Source organism: Trematomus bernacchii, unplaced genomic scaffold (genome assembly GCF_902827165.1).
Source record: "Trematomus bernacchii unplaced genomic scaffold, fTreBer1.1, whole genome shotgun sequence".
Classification (NCBI taxonomy): Eukaryota; Metazoa; Chordata; class Actinopteri; order Perciformes; family Nototheniidae; genus Trematomus; species Trematomus bernacchii.
In genome coordinates, this window is record NW_022987605.1 from 2,474,972 (window position 1) to 2,497,741 (window position 22,770).

The following is a 22,770-nucleotide window of genomic DNA, read 5'->3' on the forward strand; positions in this document are numbered from 1 at the left end:
TCATACTACAGCAGAGAATTTGTAAGAATATGGTTTTAAATAATTTTGGTGAATATTTATAATGTAAAATCATCAATAAATATGGCATCATCTTCAATAACTGTAGTAGTGTACAGTATATTTCTACCAAACTCACTACACACATCAATAGTGTCCTGTTGGTCATACTACAGCAGAGAGTTTGGAAGAATATGGTTTTGAATAATTTTGGTGAATATTTGTAAAAATCTTCAATAAATATGGCATCATCTTCAATAACTGTACTATTACACAGTATATTTCTACCAAACTCAATAAACACATCAATAGTCTCCTGTTGCTCATACTACAGCAGAGAGTTTGGAAGAATATGGTTTTGAATAATTTTGGTGAATATTTATAATGTAAAATCATCAATAAATATGGCATCATCTTCAATAATGTTACTATTATACAGTATATTTCTACCAAACTCACTAAACACATCAATAGTCTTCTGGTGGTCATACTACAGCAGAGAATTTGGAAGAATATGGTTTTAAATAATTTTGGTGAATATTTATAATGTAAAATCTTCAATAAATATAATATAATCTTCAATATCTTCACTATTATACAGTGGAGTGCTACCAAACTCACCTCAGACATTAATGGTCCTCTAACTTGCTACACTACAAAAGTGTATTTGAAAACTTATTTTAATGATCGTTATGTTATTTTAAAATAAAGTGTATTGGTAAGTATAAGTTACTGTCAAACAGGAGACCCCTTAATTTTAACCAGAAGCGATTGAAATTTAACTCAAAAGAAGATCTCCTATTTATTCATAAACCATAACACTGTTTTATTGTTCTTTCATTAATTAACTTACAGACTGAATATAGACATGGTATCACCTACATCAAAGCAAGATCCATCAAAAGTAGAACAGTCTTTTAATCATCAATAAACTAGACATCACACACATTGATATATACATATATATGTTACACATTGTATATACAGTATGTTATATATACATTAAGACATTAAACAACTTTTTCATTAGCTATGAAACAGTAAAATAAAGTTAAAATTGAAAAATAAAACATTTCAGGCTTTTCACCTATCTTACTGTACAATATTAATGAACAAATCTACAATGTAATGTCTGACATGGAAAACATCATGAACATCTGTGACTAATTTAATCTGTAAGGGAAAATATATTTAACATCTTAATTAAGTTTTATAATAATTTAAAACTATGGACAGGTGATTATTAATCATTACTTCAGTTGCCCAAAATCTTTAGCAAAGCTTTTTTCTGGATTTTTGTTTGTTTTGTACAAAATTCAGCTTTCATTTTGCCGATTTCAAATCACTGGCTGGGCTGGATTTTCCCCCACATGCCGTTTATAAGCGCACTAGTTCTATTGTGGTAGTAGTTCTAACAAGCCTTACCTCCCCAAATCCTGGTACCTCTGGTAAAAGTTACACAAACTCTTACATAGCCTCTTTAGTTAGGGATGATACACAACACACAATACCACAGGGTATCTTTTGTTGGTATTAGTGCAGCAGTCATTCCGAGGCACTGCGTGTGAAACCATCTTCCACAAGTTTCACACTGAATCTACATGGGGATAAATACAACAAAGATATTAAGAAAATGTCAAGTGTAGGACATTTGTAAAGCAGGCATATTCATTTATATTTTATAGAGATTATACTTTTTTTTTTTATATAAATACTTGTTGTTATTCAGGTTTATCTGTACTGTGCTAAAACTTTAACAAATTATAAGAAAAACAAAAGGAAACCTGTCATGCATAAAAATATACAAAATGTCATTACTTTTATGTTATTACTGAAATCTAACTCCAGATGATCTATATAGTATGTATTATTCAGATTATCTTCTGGAGTTTCAAAACAACTCATCATTTAGTCTCACCCAAACAGCATCAACAGCAGTTGTGGGCAGGTCCTCAATTCCACAGAAGGAACAGAAGTCATCCTTTGAAACTGAAAAAATAACAGGTGTATTACTGTTCAATTTACAGGAAGCGATCCATATATTCATTTCATATTTTTGGCTAATACCTGATCCTTTGAGAATTTCTTCTGCCATGTCTCTTCGTAGATTTTGAAGAGATTGTTTTGATGAGTTGATGTGAAACGTCTGTGGTATTTTCGGAAATTCCTTCACTGTCATCTTGGCCATCTGGACAGATGGTAAAATAACATGACGTTATGACGTGTTTTTGAATTTCCCTTTAAAATAAAATGCTTTATTATTAATGAACACAACATGTTGCATTGAATCACCTGCATGACAAAGGCTCCACAACTGGTGGCATCTTTCTGGAAGGTGTGGGTTATCTTTCCTGGCTGCCATTTAATGTTAACCCAGTCCTCTTTTCCCAGTCTGTTCCGGCGCATCTTGAAATACTCTCTATAGAACAATCGGAACATTTTTTAAATGTGCGCTTACTCTTTGCCTTTACCAAATGTGCGTTTAACCAATGTATTTTCCTGTAATATATTTTATATTACCCAAATTTGTAACCAGCCTTTCTGGAGTCCTCAACTTCATTTGACCCTTGCAGAGGATCAACCACATAAATGTGGTTTGAAAGGGCATGGAGGTACTGTTTTAAAAAGTAGCATACCGTATAATTAAACCAAACCTTTTTCAATATGTCAGCAGCAACAATAATGTATCAGCTTTTCTTCAAAAATGAAAACCACAGTTAACTAATAGATTCACAAAAGCTATTAAAAGTAATACTAAAATAATAACTACCCATTTTAAATGGGTATATTTAAGACTTAAAAGTATTGAAATAATTAAAGATGTCAGATCAGATGAAAGAAAGTTGCACAATTTGGGGTCAGAAGACTCAAATCTTTAGTGGAGCAGTAGTGACCACCAATGAGAAATGGTTGAATGAGTACTTATTTTGGACTACATTTTATATTGTTTCCCTATGATATAGATGAAGAACATGAAAGAAGCATTTTTAAACCAATCCTGAGGCAAAGATGCATTTACAAAATGGGGCTGCATGAGATACACATTTTAGTCTTAACTCTGTCACAGTATATGAGTAATGTATTACAATATTTTTTAATAGCAATGTATATTTAGTTGTATGCATTTGAATAAATGTAATCATACATCTTCAAAGTAATATTTGATTAACTTGAAATGTGCAAACCCTGAGCAAAACATGCTGTAAAAGCAGCTACAGTATTACTACACGAGTAGCTGTATACTCACCACAAACTTCCAGTGCACATTTCTTATATTGACAAATCCAATGGCTCCATCATATAGATCAAATGTGACCTGAAAAAATTAGGGAATATGTAAACATAAGTGTTATTTTCTATAATATACAGGTGCAAAACAATAATTGAATTTACACAGTATTCATTATTTATTTTTCTCAACAGGAACAAGAAAAAAAGGGAAGCTTATATTCTAAATGTATTGGTTAAAAACAACACAAATGTCTCCAAAAACTACATACATGATTATAATATTGCTGGAAGTTGCCTGTAGACACAGTTCAGTCTCCTTTCTCAAGCCTACAATACTAAAAGGGATGAAAATACTTTGAATAATCAGTTTTACTCACCTTTTTTAGCTCTTGCCTGGCCATCTGCTCTCGTGTGCCGTGTAGGATTACACCCATGGTGTAGTGATCCAGGAGGTATAGACAGCCAGCATTATCCTTCAGGTTGAGGATGCCTCTAATGTAACATTCTATTACCTTTTGGATAAATTGTAGGGGAAATAATCATACAAAATGCCAGCTAATATAGAGGCCAAAGTCGGTTTTAATCACATCATTGTCAGATCATTTTAGAATGGATCAATTATGCAAAACCTTTGCTAAAACTGGTCTATCTAAAGTCACACTCCAGATAGACTGGCCTAACAATTTACTTGGATATCATTTTGTGTAGCACAAATTACATACTTTTTGTCAACAATTGAATCATTAACATATGACTTATGTGAGATGAGCAGACCGGTACAGCATAAGTTTTAATAAATACTTGCCTCGCCTATGATGAGTTCATCAGGTCTCAAACTCTGAAATTCTCTGTGCCTCAGGGTGAAATGATGCTTCTCTTCAGCATGTCTTACAACAGCCACAACAACTTCAGTTGGTTTGCATGTCCAAAGGGCATCAACCTAAAATGAAATGAACAATGGTATCATAATAACTTCATACAGCATTTGCCATTAATTCAATTTTAAATACTTTTAATGCACTATACATTTTGTACGTTTTCTATGAAAGATTGGCTCATGCTAAAACGTTTTTAATGCTTTCTTAACATTGTTTTTATAGCTCGAAGAATTGCTTACTTTGTTACTCTGTTTAAAGCATACATTTTAATATAGCAAAACAATACCTCTGTTGCAGGCTTGGACCCTTTACTTGTGGGGTCATTGCTACTGTTCTTCACATCTGTGCTGCTCTGAATATCTTCGCCAGTGTTCAGAGTTAACTTTGCTCTTTTTGGAACTGGAAGAATGTCTGGAGTGGTGTAATATTTGGAGCTGGCAGTGCGAGGCTTTGCTCCATCTCTCTTTGCCCAACCTTCCTTAGATTGACTGATGTCTTTTGGTAGCAATGTTTTGAGGAGTAACTGCTCAGATAAGTGATGTGCCATTATGTGTTCTCTGTACCTCCCCTGTAGAGAGCCATACATTGTTCTGATGAATGCCGCTGGCCTCAGTCGTCTCTGCTTTTTTAGAATAGAATGTTTGACTATTCCAAACCATCTCTCCACATGGCAGTTTGTGTCCCTTGTTTTACTTTGGCCAAATGTGTCTTCCTCTGTGTCAGTTGCATATCTTTTCAAATTCCCCAACAGCAGCCCACTCCAAAGGGGAAAAATCCCTAGATAGTTGTCAAAAAGGACATCAACAATGCCAGGGCAAAAGTATGGATTTTCATCCTGTGGGGTTTCGACCTCCTCTTTTTCAAGCTCTCCCTGTACCTCCTCCATGACCTTCCTAAACTCATATGTGAAGGGAGATCTGCCAACAATTGTGTGGGCATTTCTTCTTTCTTCATCATCTTCCTCCTGAGTTAAGGGGCTGTCTCCTAACTTGTCCCCCTCTTCCATGTCGGGAATCCTGCATTCTTTTATGAAGTCCTTCACGGCCTTCAGATGGATCAGGACAGTATTGGAATTGTGCTTTCCAATTAACACAGTGCACAGCGAGCGGAAGATTTTTAGTGCTGTGGTCATTGAAGTAGCATTTTGCAACCTGGCAAATGCAAATGTTGCAAATTCCTTCAAACCCTTGTCTGCAGTTCTTCTCCCAATTGACTGTGCTACAGCTTTCAGCACGTGTGCAGAGCAAATGTGTAGCACTGTCAACATTCGGATTTCCTTCCATGACTTCAGCGTTGAACAGATAGCAAAAGCCCTGTCCAAGTAACTGACAATGCTCTCCTTGTTAAAAGAAAGGAGAACACTTTGGAGCAGGGCCCAGCTGTAGTCTGTTTCTACCTGATGTACTTTCATTTTAGTGTACTGTGACAGTTTGCGGAGGAACTGCATTAGCCAGAATGTGATTGGTGGTATGGAGTGTTCATTTGTCAGCATTTCACAGACTGGGAGGGGAGGTACTTGCTGACCACCTCCAGGAAGAGTGAGGCAGTAATAAAGCACTCTTTTGGTCTGACCTGGAACTTTGGATGCAACATTACCTGTAGCATCTAGATATAGGGTCAGCGGTGTCTTCTTTCTCAGGTGTTGCACAACTATGTTTACTCCGGTTTCAGAATACATATGTACTCCAAATGGGTCAACTTGAAAATGCTGTATGTACCCAGGCATCCTGCGATAATTTGAGTCACATTCCTTAATGATCATTTGTGTGAGGTACATCTCCATGAAAACATCCTCATGGATTCTTTTACCTCTTCTTCCTTCTGAACGTATCACTTTGAGAACATTTTTGTTCAGACTGCGGGTTATGTTTCCTGAAATCAGTTCAGCAACAGGTGTTTTTTTAAGTTTACTGTAAAATACTTGACTCACTCCTTTATGCAGGGCTCTTGCAATTCTGCCTCTTCTTCTGTTTGCTGCTGGTCAGAATTTTTTCTCATTTGCTTTGTGTGCCATTTTCCCTCTTTGCAGCACAGATATTTTAACAAGGGTGTCTCCCACTGGCTCATTTTGGATTTTAAAGAAGAATTTGGCCCTGCAGGAAGGGAATGTACAAACTGCACAGATGTTTAAGTACGGACTTTTAATTTTCCTGCTGTTAGGAGTTTTTATGTGGTGACTCTTGAAGGCAAGTGTACAACAGGGATTTTTATCTCGAAAACTCTTGTACAACACGTCGGTCCACGGTTGCCTCAGTTTGTTTGAACCCGTCAATGGAACAATCTTTTGCCATTTCTTTCGATTTACTGTTATTCTGAACCTTTTAGATACTACTGGCAACTTCCGCCAATGTGTTTTGGGGCCTGTGTTTTTATTGTCATCTTGTGCTCCTCTTTGCAAATTCTGTTCTTCAGTTTCTGCCTCATTGATTTCTATGTCCTCATCTGATAACTGGTCATCTACTTCTCGTCCACTCTGAGAAGACATCCTTTCTTGTTTGTCTTCTGCCTCATTGATTTCTATGTCCTCATCTGATAACTGGTCATCTACTTCTCGTCCACTCTGAGAAGACATCCTTTCTTGTTTGTCTTCTCCTTCTTTATTTTCTGTGTCCTCATCTGATACCTTATTCTGAATCATGCTCAGAGGTAAGTCCTTTGTAAGACAGTCTTCAGAACATGCCCCTCCAACATCTCTCTCGTTTTGATTTTCCTCCATTACCTGAACTTCCTTCTTCTCTAATGATTTTTGGCGTTTATAGATCAAATCCCTCAATCCTTTTCGATTGTTGGTCCATACAACCCACAGCCAATGACGGTTTTTCTTATCATCATGACCAAAAAGGATTAGAGCGAGTTCCGACCAAATATATGAAGAATGTCCTGTATCTCTTTTGGTAATGTGAACACTCTTCATTGCTCGGACCAAAGCTTCCATTCCACCAGCCATTGCCCATAAGTCCTTCCTCTGGGCCCTGTTTCCTTTTTTAACTCTTCCCATTATTTTCAAATTGCATCTAACCTAGGAAAAGGAGGACAGGCAAAGCTAAATATTTGTTTTCAATATAAAAAGAGTTTGAAGTAAACTTTTTAGAAGTACATATAAGAAAAAAACTGTGGCCAAATATGTAACACTAAGTTGGGTTTTTGTTTTGGTTTGCAAAACTAGTCATTTGTCATTTTAATATGTGTAATATTACATAACAGGAACAAATAACATTTGTTTGTAGTTTAAATTCAGTAACATTTCAGTTGATCAAATACTAACAAGATGAGCTCAAACGTAATTGTCTAAACAGGTATATAAGCATAGCTTAAATGACTGTTAGTAACTTCAATGAAAAGACAATAAAATAAAATAATACTTACATATAACCTTGGAACAGGAGTGGAGGCATGTTTTCAAAGAAGTCCCAGCGCATTAAGTACTGAAAGTGTTATATTTAGGCAAAATGTGTCCTCTGTGTCAGTAGCATACATTTTAAAAAATGTCTATCCTCATAGTTTGCTGTAAGCACTGAAAAACGGCATGATCCATGTATGCTTTATTGAAGGCAAGTGATTGGCTGGAGGCTTGATTGCTCTAAATACTTCATTTGATTGGTTTAAACTCTTCACCCTTTTGCCATGGACCAATTTTTTTTCTTTTAAGGTGTGGCAGCTGATCTTTAGAGGGGAAATAAAAAGTAAAGTATATTATCGTGTACATCATCTGCACCTGAAGATGTTTTCACGATTCGGCTTCATTTCTAGTCCTAAATCCTAGTCCTAATTTATTGCACTAAGAAGTACTTGCACTAATGTCCAACTCATGTTTCTTGTTGATTGTGTTTTTTATATGTATTACTTACTTTTATACCCTTGTTTAGCTAGAACTTTCTTAAGTTGTTTATATATATATGTTGTTTTTGTTCACGCTGTGGGACTGTAAGAAACGGCATTTCAATGTTTCTGTATAACACATGTGGAAAATTTGACACTAAAGTTGACTTTAACTTCAACTTTGGCTAAATCTGTAATATTTAGTTTTGTTCACAAAAATATTTATACAAATGTATCGGTGGAGTATAACAAACAGGAGACTATACCGATTGTAAGTCGCTTTGGATGAAAACGTCAGCTAAATGTAATATTAATGTGTAGTGAGTTTCGTATTAATAAACTGTATAATAGTAACGTTATTGAAGATGATGCCATATTTATTGATGATTTTACATTATAAATATTCACCAAAATTATTCTAAACCATATTCTTCCAAACTCTCTGCTGTAGTATGACCAACAGGACACTATTGATGTGTGTAGTGAGTTTGGTAGAAATATACTGTACACTACTACAGTTATTGAAGATGATGCCATATTTATTGATGATTTTACATTATAAATATTCACCAAAATTATTCTAAACCATATTCTTCCAAACTCTCTGCTGTAGTATGACCAACAGGACACTATTGATGTGTGTAGTGAGTTTGGTAGAAATATACTGTACACTACTACAGTTATTGAAGATGATGCCATATTTATTGATGATTTTACATTATAAATATTCACCAAAATTATTCAAAACCATTATTCTTCCAAACTCTCTGCTGTAGTATGAGCAACAGGAGACTATTGATGTGTGTAGTGAGTTTGGTAGAAATATACTGTATAATAGTAACATTATTGAAGATGATGCCATATTTATTGATGATTTTACATTATAAATATTCACCAAAATTATTCAAAACCATATTCTTCCAAACTCTCTGCTGTAGTATGACCAACAGGACACTATTGATGTGTGTAGTGAGTTTGGTAGAAATATACTGTATAATAGTAACATTATTGAAGATGATGCCATATTTATTGATGATTTTACATTATAAATATTCACCAAAATTATTCAAAACCATATTCTTCCAAACTCTCTGCTGTAGTATGACCAACAGGACACTATTGATGTGTGTAGTGAGTTTGGTAGAAATATACTGTACACTACTACAGTTATTGAAGATGATGCCATATTTATTGATGATTTTACATTATAAATATTCACCAAAATTATTCAAAACCATTATTCTTCCAAACTCTCTGCTGTAGTATGACCAACAGGACACTATTGATGTGTGTAGTGAGTTTGGTAGAAATATACTGTACACTACTACAGTTATTGAAGATGATGCCATATTTATTGATGATTTTACATTATAAATATTCACCAAAATTATTCAAAACCATTATTCTTCCAAACTCTCTGCTGTAGTATGAGCAACAGGAGACTATTGATGTGTGTAGTGAGTTTGGTAGAAATATACTGTATAATAGTAACATTATTGAAGATGATGCCATATTTATTGATGATTTTACATTATAAATATTCACCAAAATTATTCAAAACCATATTCTTCCAAACTCTCTGCTGTAGTATGACCAACAGGACACTATTGATGTGTGTAGTGAGTTTGGTAGAAATATACTGTATAATAGTAACATTATTGAAGATGATGCCATATTTATTGATGATTTTACATTATAAATATTCACCAAAATTATTCAAAACCATATTCTTCCAAACTCTCTGCTGTAGTATGACCAACAGGACACTATTGATGTGTGTAGTGAGTTTGGTAGAAATATACTGTATAATAGTAACATTATTGAAGATGATGCCATATTTATTGATGATTTTACATTATAAATATTCACCAAAATTATTCAAAACCATTATTCTTCCAAACTCTCTGCTGTAGTATGACCACCAGGAGACTATTGATGTGTGTAGTGAGTTTGGTAGAAATATACTGTACAATAGTGAAGTGATTGAATATTATTGTATTCTCTTTTTTCGGAGTTGCACTTTGCAGACGGTCCCTGAGCACTCGTTTGTTCTCCGGCTGCAGATAGAGACCAATGTAATGTGCCCAGTTTGGAGGACATGTATTGGCTTTTTTTTATCAAAATGTGATTGTAGTTCGTTTTCAACCTTACCACGGTACTTAGGAGACGTAATTTGTGTTTGAACAACGTCTTGTTCATGAGTTATTGATCCGTGAAATCCGAATCTGCCAATATCGTTCTAACTTTACTCAACTCTGTGAGTTCCGTGCAGAAAGCAGAGCAGTGTGTATAATATATATCACTCAGTATAACAGGCCTACATTACTCTCTTTATTTGTATGCTTTAGTTTAGTCTACAAACAAAGAGTCGATATTTGTCTAAAACCATTTAGTGCTTCACATAATAAAATACACAATGGCTGTAGCCTGATATTATATGCTTTAGGAGCTGTATAGGTGCGTGTGGTACAGTGTGTGTGTGTGTGTGTGTGTGTGTGTGTGTGTGTAGATGCGGCGGACAGACAGGTCTCAGTTGGTTGGTTAGTGTCCTATGCTTACTTGTAATAGGCTACTTGTAAATAAAACTTGCCCGTAATTTCATTTCCTCATTGTAGCGACCAGAGAATGGGGGGGGGGGGGGGGGGTATATCCAGTCTCTGTTAGTGTTACTTTATTATGCTGTGAATGCTCTCATACTTGTTTGATTCTGAAATTGTATATATTTATATATATATATATATGTGTGTGTATATCCGCATCTGTAGCCTGTTATTGTCTCATTATACCGCACTGTGAATGAATTCAAAGTAAATATATAAGTCATCATGAACACAGCTCTGTCCATCAACTGTGCCTCCTGTCATCATTAATGGACGTCTCCTTAAAATGACCGCTCAGAGGGGAGGATTTCTAATTTCTCTAACCGCCTGCTGCTTCCCCTCCTCTCTCCTCGGTTCCCCTCCTCGGCTCCTCCGCTCGCATCTCCTGTGGGCGGGACTAAGACACGAGGATAGGAGTCGAGGAGGGGAAATTAGCGAAATGAGAAAGGCCCCGGCAATAAAGAACGCTAGCTGCCCTAACCTCAAAGAAGAAGAAAAAGCAGCGACATGTGATGACGTAGTTAGAGCGCGCCGAAGAAGCTATCAGTCCGGTTAGCGACGTTAGCTCCATGGATGTATTATGGTTAGCTCCCCTGTGAAATGAGACTATTGATAAGTTCGCGCTTCTTGTTGGGTGTTTTATCGTCTTAGATGGTCCACCAACCAGCCCGGTGCCGAGTAGTAGTTTGCTCCAGTCTCAACCGGCAGTCGTTATGGCAGCGGAGGGGGATCTACCAGCAGACCTTCTGACAGAGGAGGTGAAACACAGCAGCGGGGACTTCGTTCCCCCGGACGGGCTGTGCTGGGTGTCCGTGCTGTCCTGTCTGCTGCTGGCGTGCTCCTATGTGGGCAGTCTGTACGTGTGGAGGAGTGATCTGCCCAGGTGAGCCCCACACTGCGGAGGGATAACTAATAGGGTTTAATTACTCTCTTCTACCTGGTTGGCTCGTGCTCTGTCCACTCTGTCATAGTTACCGTTGCATAAGGCCAGTGGGGGAAAGTAACTAAGTACATAATACTCAAGTACTGTACTGTACTTTTTTTTGTATGTTTTTTTTTTTTTTTTTACTAAATTAGTAGGGATTTTTAAACAATACATTCAACATTTCAACATGACACATCATTTAACTTCCCCCAATATATAATAATAATAATAATAATTTAAAAAAATGAACATACATACAGATATATATGGAAAAAAATATATGAATTAAAGAACAACAAAGTTGATGAAGAATGGTTGTCATCAAATATTATTGCATCCCCACTCTTTTTTTATTCAAGTACTGTGCTTGAGTACATTTTTGAGATACTTGTACTTTACTTGAGTATTATAATTTTATGCTACTTTATACTTCTACTCCACTACATTTTGGAAACAAATATTGTACTTTTTACTCCACTAAATTTATTTTTAAAGATGAGTTACCAGTTACTTCAGGTTCATATTATTAATACAAAAATTAAATACATTATGATGTACTATTATTGATGGAAGTACCTGGCAGTATAACAAGTTATTAAAGTTATATTATCCTTATCCAGCTGCAAAATGAACACAATGCATCACTAATTATAAACCAGTAATATAATATTTATTATTCAAAGATGGCCACTTTGGATGAGGAGAACTTTTGGTTGCATGTTACTGCTAATACCTTTGTACTTTTACTTAAGTATACTTTTTAATGCAGGACTCTGTGGTATTATAACTTTTACTTAAGCATACAATCTAAGTGCTTCTTTCAAAACTGCCGAAGGCTCAAGGGGATTTTGCAACACTATGTTCCATCTGATATTCATGTTTTCTCTTAGCATGTGGTCTTCATACTGTATTTGACAGCCTCTATGTGGACTTTAGGATGCAATAATCTGAACATTCCTCATTGTGGCTCAACCATAACTGAACAAACCTGTTAGGGGGCCCAAAGCAAACTGCTCGAGGCCCCTACTCATACATTCTGCCCTGTGTGTATTTTGTGTATGTCATTTCCCATAGAGCACACACTATGTCTCAATGTTTATCCAGAGATCCACAAGTTAACCTTTGCTACGTTGCTGAAATAACACTACATTAGCTAAAGGGTCAAAGTAGTAAGCACAACTGTATGTACACTAAAAGAGTACAGTAAATAGGGTGCATTTAAGATAAGATAAGATGGACCTGTATGGATCCCTGTAGGGAAATGCAGGTGTCATAGCAGAAACAAGACAGACTCACAGCTAGTACACATGGGAATATACACAATAAGAATTCCAAAAAAAAGGAAGAAGAATAAACACGTAGTTACAGTATGAATAGAAGTATCAAAAATAACATGAGTTAAACTCTGATCAGGTGAATGTACATATACAGATATGTGAAAAGGTTATATATATATATATATATATATATATTTATATGAATTTAAATTACAAATGTCATTATAGTTTCTCTTAGGACATTGGTAAGCAGAGATAGTAACCCCTCTTTATCCCACACATCATCACCTGGTTGTCTCAACTCTTTTGTATAATACACAATCATTTATTTTCTTTAAAACCATTGAAATATTAGTGAACCTAGGATGTGATTGTCAGAAATCATATTCAAAATAAGTCCACAATACTAGCTAATAATACCAAGTTAAACTTTTATATATACTTTAGCCATAAAAAACATTTTGCAGTTCATTCATTTTGTAATGTACAATGAATAGACAGCAGGCATGAACGATGTATGAACTTCATTCAGCGTTGGTAGTTGTGTTTTTAATGATATATATGTTTATTTTAGATTTTTAGGATTGAACTTTTAATTATATTTTGAATGTCTTTTAGAAGATTAATCCAATATATAAATGCAAAGTGTGTAAACAAAAACCACCATTTGGTGGTACTACAGTGCTGTGAGGGACTTCTGAGCAGCTGTGTCTCCGTCCTGTGTGCTGAATCAGATCATGTGACGTGTGATCTTGTTCCTGTTCTCAGGGATCACCCCGTTGTGATAAAGAGACGCTTCACCAGCGTGCTCATCGTCTCCGGCCTGTCTCCTCTCTTTGTGTGGACATGGAGACAGTTCACAGGAGTCAGGGTGAGTGTCCCACCATAACATCACCATGAAATACTGTATGTGTTGTCGTGTTGCTGTCGGGCACATTAGCTGTTGAATTATCATTGAATTCTTCTGCTTTTGACTCTTCTGAATGTGTTTGTGTGTCAGACCGGCCCAGCGCTGCTCTCTCTGATGGGGATCCGCTTCGAAGGCCTCATTCCTGCCATCATTCTCCCTCTGATGCTCACCATGGTAAGAAGCAGATCTCAACTGGATAGTGGTTTGACGTTGCTCGAGTTCTAAGCAAGCTGAGCGTAAGATGCTGTGTCCCTGTGGCTGCTAGGACTTATGTTTCACATTTTTACTATCATGTTTGTTTATATACATATTTATTTATTAATATGGTGCAACTGAAAACATATATATATATATATATATATATATATATATATATATATATATATATATATATATATATATATTATTAACTGTGCTTTTCCCCCCCAAAAGTTGTAAATGAAACAAGTGAAGTACATGTGATAAAGCCGTGGAGGGCGGGAGTATATATACCAGCACCTTATAATAGCTACGTTAATAGTAGCCCGTGCTGGTGCAGAACAATAGTCTGGAGGATCGCTGTCCAACATGGAGCAAAGTCATATAGTTTTATTTGCCATAGCCTACTTTTTACGCTGGCAAGGGTGTCGTGAATTAACCACGTCAGGTCTTGCTCATTGACAGCTGCATGAACTAATATGGCTATTAACGTTAGCTTAAACCAAGGTGGTAACATTTCAAATGGCTCTTAAATACACGCAATATAGTAATCGTAATTTATGCTTCTGTGAGTTTCATTTTCCCTTCATCCATGGGTGCAGCACATGTCCTGTTTAAGTTTAATCAGTGTGGCTAAATAAAAGACTCACATTAATAATTAGGGATGCTCCAATCGATCGGCCGATATTCACTCTCAATAGTGTGATCGGTGCTCTCTATAAAGGCCTACCCTAATAATCGCTGGGGGAAATTCCACAAAAATCATCAGGAAATAGGGTCCCGGTAAAATAAAATAAAAGATTCCCCCTCCTAAATCAGACCTGTGTGTGCATGTGTCCGGCTGCAGGTGCTGTTCCTGGGCCCGCTCATGCAGCTGGCGATGGACTGTCCCTGGAGCTTCATGGATGGGTTCCGGGTGGCCATAGGTGAGACGTGATTCCTTTGCTTTTCACTTCCATCAATGCTGGATTACCTTTACGCTTGATATCACAAATGTTATCTTCAAAACAATTGAAATAGATTGAAATAGACTTTCAACATTTTTACCTTTTTAACATTTTAGAAATCTTTAAGTTTACAGATGCAACAGACTCGTTTTATTTATCAAATTTCTTTTTGTGGCTCCAGACATATTATACTTGGTGACAAACGGGCAAAATGTCTCTTTTGATTGAAAGGTTGCTGACCCCTGGCCTCGGCTCAGAGCGGTCCTATGGCTTTTATAACTCTATTGGCAAGATGGAAACAATCAGCACCACCTTCCCACACTCTGTGGATAAAGGACATATAATCATTTATATTTAGAGCTTGAAAAATCAGTTACACATTGTAAACATTTAGAAATATCTTTCTATGGCTATGCAAAGAGAAATAAAACATTCTAATCAAATCAAACTTTATTTATATAGCACTTTTCATACACAAAGGTAACTCAAAGCGCTTCACAATCCAAGCACAAAGACAATTTACAAAAAAAAGGTAACACAGCTTTGTGATTCAAAAGAACACTTAATACCAGCGCAGGACTGAATAAAACAAGACTTCAATAATAGAGTAAATAAATACAAATGATAAAAAGGAATACAATTAGAATGAAATACAGAAAGACTTTTCCATATATCCCAGAATAGGACCGCATTTTATATTTATTTATCTAGTGTACTCACTTATTTACTCATTTATTTGTATGTTATTTATTTTATTCTGACCTGAAGGGGAGAGGTTATTATGTTTTCCGTATGGTATGTTGTATGACATGGTCACCCACAACCGTGTGGGTTGACAACAATGACAGCACTTTGTCATTGTTGTCAGTTTTCAAATAAATAAATAACCCTTAGGTGCAGGACAGGACTTTGTTTCAGTGTACAATATGACAGTGTTCTATAATGAAGTGCTCGTCCTCCTCAGAGGTGATAACCCCCCCTGTGTCCCCCCCCCCTGCAGACCCCTGGTTCTGGTCGCTGTGTTTCAGTGACATGCGCTGGCTGAGGAACCAGGTGGTGGCCCCCCTCACAGAGGAGCTGGTGTTCAGGGCCTGCATGCTGCCCATGCTGGTGCCCTGCGCCGGGCCCCTCACCGCCATCTTCACCTGCCCCCTGTTCTTCGGAGTGGGTGAGTCCTGCCAGTCTGAGAGAAGCTAGGAGGGAGTGAAGTGCACTGATTATGATACTGACTGATGAACTGACGCTGTGGTGAAGAGAAAAGGAATGTCCAGAGGCGAGAAAAAAAAATATTCTTATTAATTCCAACAGTTAATGCAAAAATGAACCCTTTCAAACAAACCATTTCCTATATGAATTTATTTTCTAAAAACTAAATACAGAACCAAGCTTGTCACACGCTGCTAACAAAGCAAGGTCTAAATACTGTATCGCTTCAATCTGCCGCTAGGCTGCAGAACCTCCTTTATGCTGCAGGAGCAACACACTCCAATTCATAAAAGAATACACACCACACAATCTAAGGCTGTAAATGCTGTATATTTAATCAAAAATTATGCATAAATACAAACTCAGGAAGTGGCTCCAACAGCTGTGCTTGAGTGAATGGCTGGAAGTGAAATGTACATGTATTTTCCTCCATTAGAATCAGGTGTATTGCCAAGTAGGTTAACATAGAGGAATATGACTTGGTGTATTTGGTGCATACATAAAGACAGTTCAAATTCTAAGAAAAAACGACCAAAAATCTATTATAAAAAACTATTAAAAAAAGCTATTAAACATTTTTAATATAGATAAATATTTACATGAAATATAGATATACCAAAAACTATGAACAGTATCATATGACAAAAAAATTCAAATTCAATTCAGAATCGTTACAAAAAGTGGTTTAAAAGAGGTGGCTTTGTAAACAAATGTGCAAAAATATTGGGAGGATATCCTTGCTGTACAGTTTAGATCTACAGATGTATTTTTTCCCAGAAATTCCAAGACTTCTTTTACTTTGATATACTACTTTATGAAAATGTATCAAAATACTGAAACTAGCTTGACTTTATTAAAAAACTTACTGCAACAAATGCAAAAATCATGGGCATCTAAAGAAGGTCTGTGGACAGTCTTGAATAATAAATAGCATAAACTCCACTAGGGCTGTCCCGAATACCATTTTTCTGGCTCCGGATATTCGGTAGTAATCAGCAGCGAATATTCGAATATAGTAATCGGCAGCGAACCGCTTCAACACGTTTATTTCGGTTTATTCACAGCATTCATTTTGTTATTCTACATTCTTCTACAGTATTGTTGTTTTATAGTTATTTGTTAATGTATACAACCCAATTTGTGTTCTTTTAAATTGAAAAGGATATTGCATTGTGTTTGTTACTTTCGTTACAGTTGTATACATCTTAAGTGTAATTTGGCTTGGCTTCCTATTTGTTATGGACATGCTTTTATTTTGAAGGAGAGTTAGTGCTGTTGACAGGAAGTTGTTGTTGCTATGGAAACAACGTAACGGAGATTAACGGAGAAAAAGTCATATCTACATATAAAGAAGGAGAAAGTAATCGATAAAGTGTATGGTTAATTGTTAGCACCCCCCGAAGAGGCACAAGCTCTTACGTTGATATTGGAGATTTCAATCAATTAAAAAAAAGAAAACGAATAACGAAATTGAAACCTGAATAGTACTCCAACGAACGGATATTCGGATACAGCCCTAAACTCCACTGCTGTGCTCCCTTTAAGGTGCTGTCAGACAGGTGCGGTTACTTTGATGGTTAAAAATACTTTCAAATAGAAGCAGGGGTACTGAGATCTAAAGAATACAAATACTTGAGTTTAGCTGAATGTGATGTCTTTATTTGTTTTGACGTATAGTTTTGAATCCAATAAGGACATGAACGCAGCAGATTCATGGCTGATACAAACCCAACCATTTGATGCTCATGTTGCTGCTTTCCTATATCTTTACGGTCTCTCCTCAGCTCACTTCCACCATGTGATCGAGCTGCTGAGGTTCAGACAGGGGACGCTGTCCGGGATCTTCCTCTCTGCAGGTGGGCTCTAGGGTTTAATCACTGGTGGACTGTATTACTGTCTAGTACATTTACATCTACGTTACTGTTACTTTAATACTGTACATGGGTCTTTTATAGAAATGTCTTAACTTATCTATATATTTTATATATTGCATTCTTTGTGGTTCATGTTCTTTCAACTGTAGATATGTGTATATACTTGCAGCTGTTTTTTTCACCTTTAAAGATGTTAAGATTTTAATGCCTGAACACACTGCTGCTGTAACTAAATAATTTCCCAATTTGGGATCAATAAATGATCTATCTGTCTATCTATATATTTACTAAAGTAATGTACTTAAGAACAATTTTGAGGTACCTTTCTTGAGTATTTCTATTTTATGCTACTTTATACTTCTACTCCACTACATTTTAGAAGCCAACATTGTACTTTTTACTCCACTACGTTTATTTAGTTACTTTACATATTCAGATTATAAACCAAGACAAAATATATAAATAAAGTAATATATCAACTATGACATATAATTAAAGGTTAAGATATCCAGCAGCAGTATATCAAGTTATTAAATTAGCTGTACCTTTACCAGCTGTGATGAACACATTAATGCATGAATAATAATAATCCAGTCATTTAATGTATACGATTCTGAAAGAAGACATTACGTACAATAAGTACTTAAGTATTAACTTAAGTATATTTTGATACTTATACTTTTGTACTTTTACACTGTAGTGATTCTCCTTTTACTTAAGTACTATGTCTTACTTCTTCCACCTCTGCTGTAATGTCCTGTCAGAGTGTATGATACTATGACTGATGCTGACCTAGCTTCTGTTCCTCTGCAGTGTTCCAGTTCTCCTACACAGCCGTGTTCGGGGCCTACACCGCCTTCATCTTCATCAGAACAGGTCAGGAGCCTTCACATCCTTTCCTAAGAACAACATTCTCCATATTCTTAAGTTTCTTTATTTATACCCTACTGGCTTTATAACACTTTTGGACGGCAATACAGATCTTCATATTTAACTTTTTCACACCCAGGCCCGTGGATTACCAAGTCACTTGTTAATAAAAGGGAAGATAATATTCTGCAAAAGCATGAAGACCGCTTTGGGACATGACATATATCATTAGGAATGGCATTGAGTATCGATCAACATTTGTTTCAAATTAGTTTTTAAAAATATCTTTTAGGTATATTGGGTTGATGGTACTTTTATAAGCAGACAATAAGTGCTCTGCATTATGAAATGTAAATAATAGATACAAATAAAAAAAATGGTCTCCAGTAGTAGTCCAAAGCTATGGTTACAGTTAGTCTGAATTAAAAGGTTACTTCACCTCCATACTGATCATTTGTATATTCATAACTCCTACTGTGATACCTTGAATTTATCAAGAAAACACATTCCTAGCATGCCTCCACGTGAAACAAGGATCTATAAACTGAAAGAAGAATTCAACTTATTAAACATTCGGTTTAATAAGTTGAATTCTTGTCACCTTAATATTGACATGGAAAAAAATAGAGCCTTAACGTTTTTATAAATAGACATGGGTCATTGAAAGTTATTTTAATTAAACATTCTTTGCAAGGATAGAACCTTCCCTTTTTAAAATAATTGTTCTGTGAGAGGTCTCCATGTATCAAACGATGCCGTGTTGGGTCCTTGAACTAGAGGGATTTGGGCCAGGAAGGTCCTTGAAGAGTCCTTGAATTTGAGGATACTCACATGGAATAGTGGCATGATATGCGGGTGACACTGTTTTTGCTACTGTTAAGGCTTTTTTACTTGGATCATACTTTGAAATATGAGTGAGAGTTTTGCAGTTGGCCTCGATTTACTTTAATTCTTCCAGTGTGTTTTTATATTCTCTGCTCACTGTGGATGAATGGTGGGAGTAATTCATATACAAATATGAATTGTGAAGTATTCCTTTAAACTAATTCTACATGAATTGATTCATGAATTGAATTCCCTGTATGGACACTTGGTGCAGAACCGGACATTTGGGATTTCCTGGTTTTATGCATGAATTTGTCCTAAAATGTGATCTGGTCTTCATTTAAGTCACAATGACAGACAAACACAATGTGCTAAAGCTAACATGTTTGCTAACTCCTAACTTGATTAGCTTTTGTTGAAGTCTAAGGGTTTACATACTTTTTCCAATCTTCTTTGAAATTCAGTATGGACAAGAGCAAACCATACTTTGTGTGCTATTAGTAAAAACAGATGGTGTTTGTTGATTAACGTAACTTAGGTGAAGATCAGACCATATTTTAGAACACATTATTCCAAAGTGTTCACTTACTTCCCCCCCATCCCCCTCCCCGCTGCAGGAAGTGAATCTCCACATTGATATTTCCTCTTCCTGTTGCAGGTCACCTGATTGGCCCGGTGCTCTGCCACTCCTTCTGTAACTACATGGGTTTCCCCGCCATCAGCACGGCGATGGAGCACCCCCACCGCCTCACCGTCCTCTCCTCCTACCTGATGGGGGTGCTCCTCTTCTTCCTCTTCCTCTTCCCCTTCACTGACCCCGCCTACTACGGCCTGCCCACCCCCGTGTGCACCCTCACCTCCTCCCCCAGCTCCCTCTGTCTCTCCTGATCCCCCCCCCCCCCCAACTTTGTGGCCAAGTTACAGTTCAGGTGAGACTGAGGGTTAAGTTGCCATGGAGAGTCGGGAAATATGTGGTCTATGGCCTCCTGATATGTCGGTGCATATTCATTAAATGAGTCAGCTGAAGCTCTTCTGAGAAGGGGGGGGGTTCATGTTGCTGGGACCCTGGAAATGTGTGTGACTGTAGTCTCTGTCCCTGATCTTAATGTAGCGCTAACACTGAAGGACACTTCCTCCTCAGATCCTCTCGTACTGACGATCATAATATTCCTTTTTGAATATTAATCTTCCACTCGTAGTCCGTTTGCCAGCTCATAGAATCCGAGTGAAACCAGAAATGATGAGTACCCCAAACTCCTATGTTAAAATGTATAGTAGGGGTCTCCAGTACATAGAAACTGCAGGATGGTAACTTGCATATGTTGGGCAATTTGCACAAAATGGCAGTTTTAACCAGAAAATGCCAATATGTGTATTCTGTGGACTGATTTTGAGATATTTTGGGACAATTTCTGGTTGAAACTGCCATTTTTGATCCTGAAAATGATCCAAGCCATTTTTCACTATTGTCCACATAGGCTATAATGCTAATTCATGCAAATGAATGCAACTTATGCTAATTGTGCAAATGTCCCAACATGCAGGTTAGCATCCGTCAGTTTCTATGTGGTGGAGCCCCATACTATTTCTATCATAACTATTTGGTATACTTCACATTCCCGGGTTCACACGGCTGACTAGCTTATCAGCCTGAGCCCGTCTTTTTAAAGGATAATTCTTGTTTATTACAACGTGGTCTTATTTTCACAATCCATTTCCATCACTTATAAATTGACCAAGTTAATGCAGAGATTTAGAAACAAAGGTACATAACAACGAAGGGCAGGTGTATAGAAAATTCCAAGGGAACAGTAAAACATGTAAAGGGGAAAGTTGAGGTATATTCATATCCATATTTACTTGTTTGAGCTTTAAGAGGCTTGCTAGTTCTCACTTTTTAAAATCTCAGTTGGGACAGTGATGAACCTTGATTGAATGTGAGGGAATTAGGATGGGAACCGTAAAATGATCACCCATAATCAATCCACTTCCTGGTTAACCTTTGAGCTACTGTACTTCTGGTAGATTTCTGAATACATGAGGGCTTCAGCTGCTGAGTCTTTTTCAGTATGCTATTTAAGGATTCAGCATGGATGCACATCTAAACTGCTGGGAAAAAGCATTTTTATTATATTTATCCAGATATTCTTCTGGTTTGTTCCTGACCCATCAGATAATCTGACTGTTCATAGTTCAAATAGATAAATGATGGCAAAAACAATGAAAATAAGACCTTGGTTGTAGAGTTCTGCTGCCCGTTGAGTTTTGAAAAGGTTTAGGGTTTTTAGACGGGTTTGGATCATTTCGGTGCCTAAGGTTTAGGTTTTAAATTGGGCAGTACTAGTTGGGTTTAGTTGAATCTGAAAGATTGGGCTTGTTTAGCCCGTACAGAACTCTTATCAAGGTTTGATAAACCTGAATTATCCTTAAATTCTTTGAGCATCTCTTGAGCGAGACATGGATATATCATTTTTTTTTTCCCGAGTCACAGCCCTTACAAAATCGTTCTTGCTGCACTGCATTGTGGTCCAAAGAGGCTCATAGACATGTTGGATCCTCTCCTGGTTGGATTCCTCTCTGAATGATTGTTAAAGAGCCTGTTGTAGCTGCACTGGAGTTCAGGAATGTCGGAGATCACCGTTAGTTGTTTTAATTTTACACACTCGTTCTTAACCGTGTCATTTCTTACTTGTCCAGACAAATCAGACAGCGGCTCTCTGCTGCTGTAGAGAGGCTGGATGGGTCAGTGTTTGCTATAAATGTTATTTATATGCATGTTTCAGTGCTGGTAGTTGTTGTTCTGTTGGTGAAGGGGGGGTGATGGTGATGGATTCACTGTCCATATTGACCGAAACATACTCTGTGTGAGCCACAAACACAAGACTGGTTTTAAATACCAGTAAGTTGTACTTATGTCCTCTGGGAGGTGAGACATTCCTCAAGTGGGGGATGCTGGGTAGAGTTTGCTTTTGCCTTGTTGAGTTCAACTCTTTAATGCAGTTTTTTTTGGCTTCTGAAACCTGTCAGTCAAACTCTGGGGCAGATGTAACACCCAGAAGGACTTCCCTTTTCCATATTAATCATAAAGCAGTTCAACTCCCCGTATGCTGTTAGAAAGTCGTTTCTGTCTGGACATGTTTGAAAACACTTTAGAAAGTTGTGTTCTATCGCATCAAAATAACAATGCAATGGAACAGAAACAGTTTAAAAGAT

At 36.7% G+C, this 22,770-nt stretch overlaps 1 protein-coding gene across 1 annotated transcript; it reads left to right on the top strand.

Annotated features, from left to right (window-relative positions):
- Nucleotides 1-10,960: 10,960 nt before the first annotated feature.
- Nucleotides 10,961-22,337, top strand: rce1a (Ras converting CAAX endopeptidase 1a). The gene is made up of 8 exons (XM_034130863.1): nt 10,961-11,408; nt 13,496-13,598; nt 13,728-13,811; nt 14,683-14,761; nt 15,783-15,950; nt 17,773-17,844; nt 18,676-18,738; nt 20,216-22,337. The coding sequence occupies exons 1-8, from the start codon at nt 11,239-11,241 to the stop codon at nt 20,443-20,445; spliced, it is 969 nt and encodes a 322-aa protein (XP_033986754.1). The 5' UTR covers nt 10,961-11,238; the 3' UTR covers nt 20,446-22,337.
- Nucleotides 22,338-22,770: the final 433 nt, after the last annotated feature.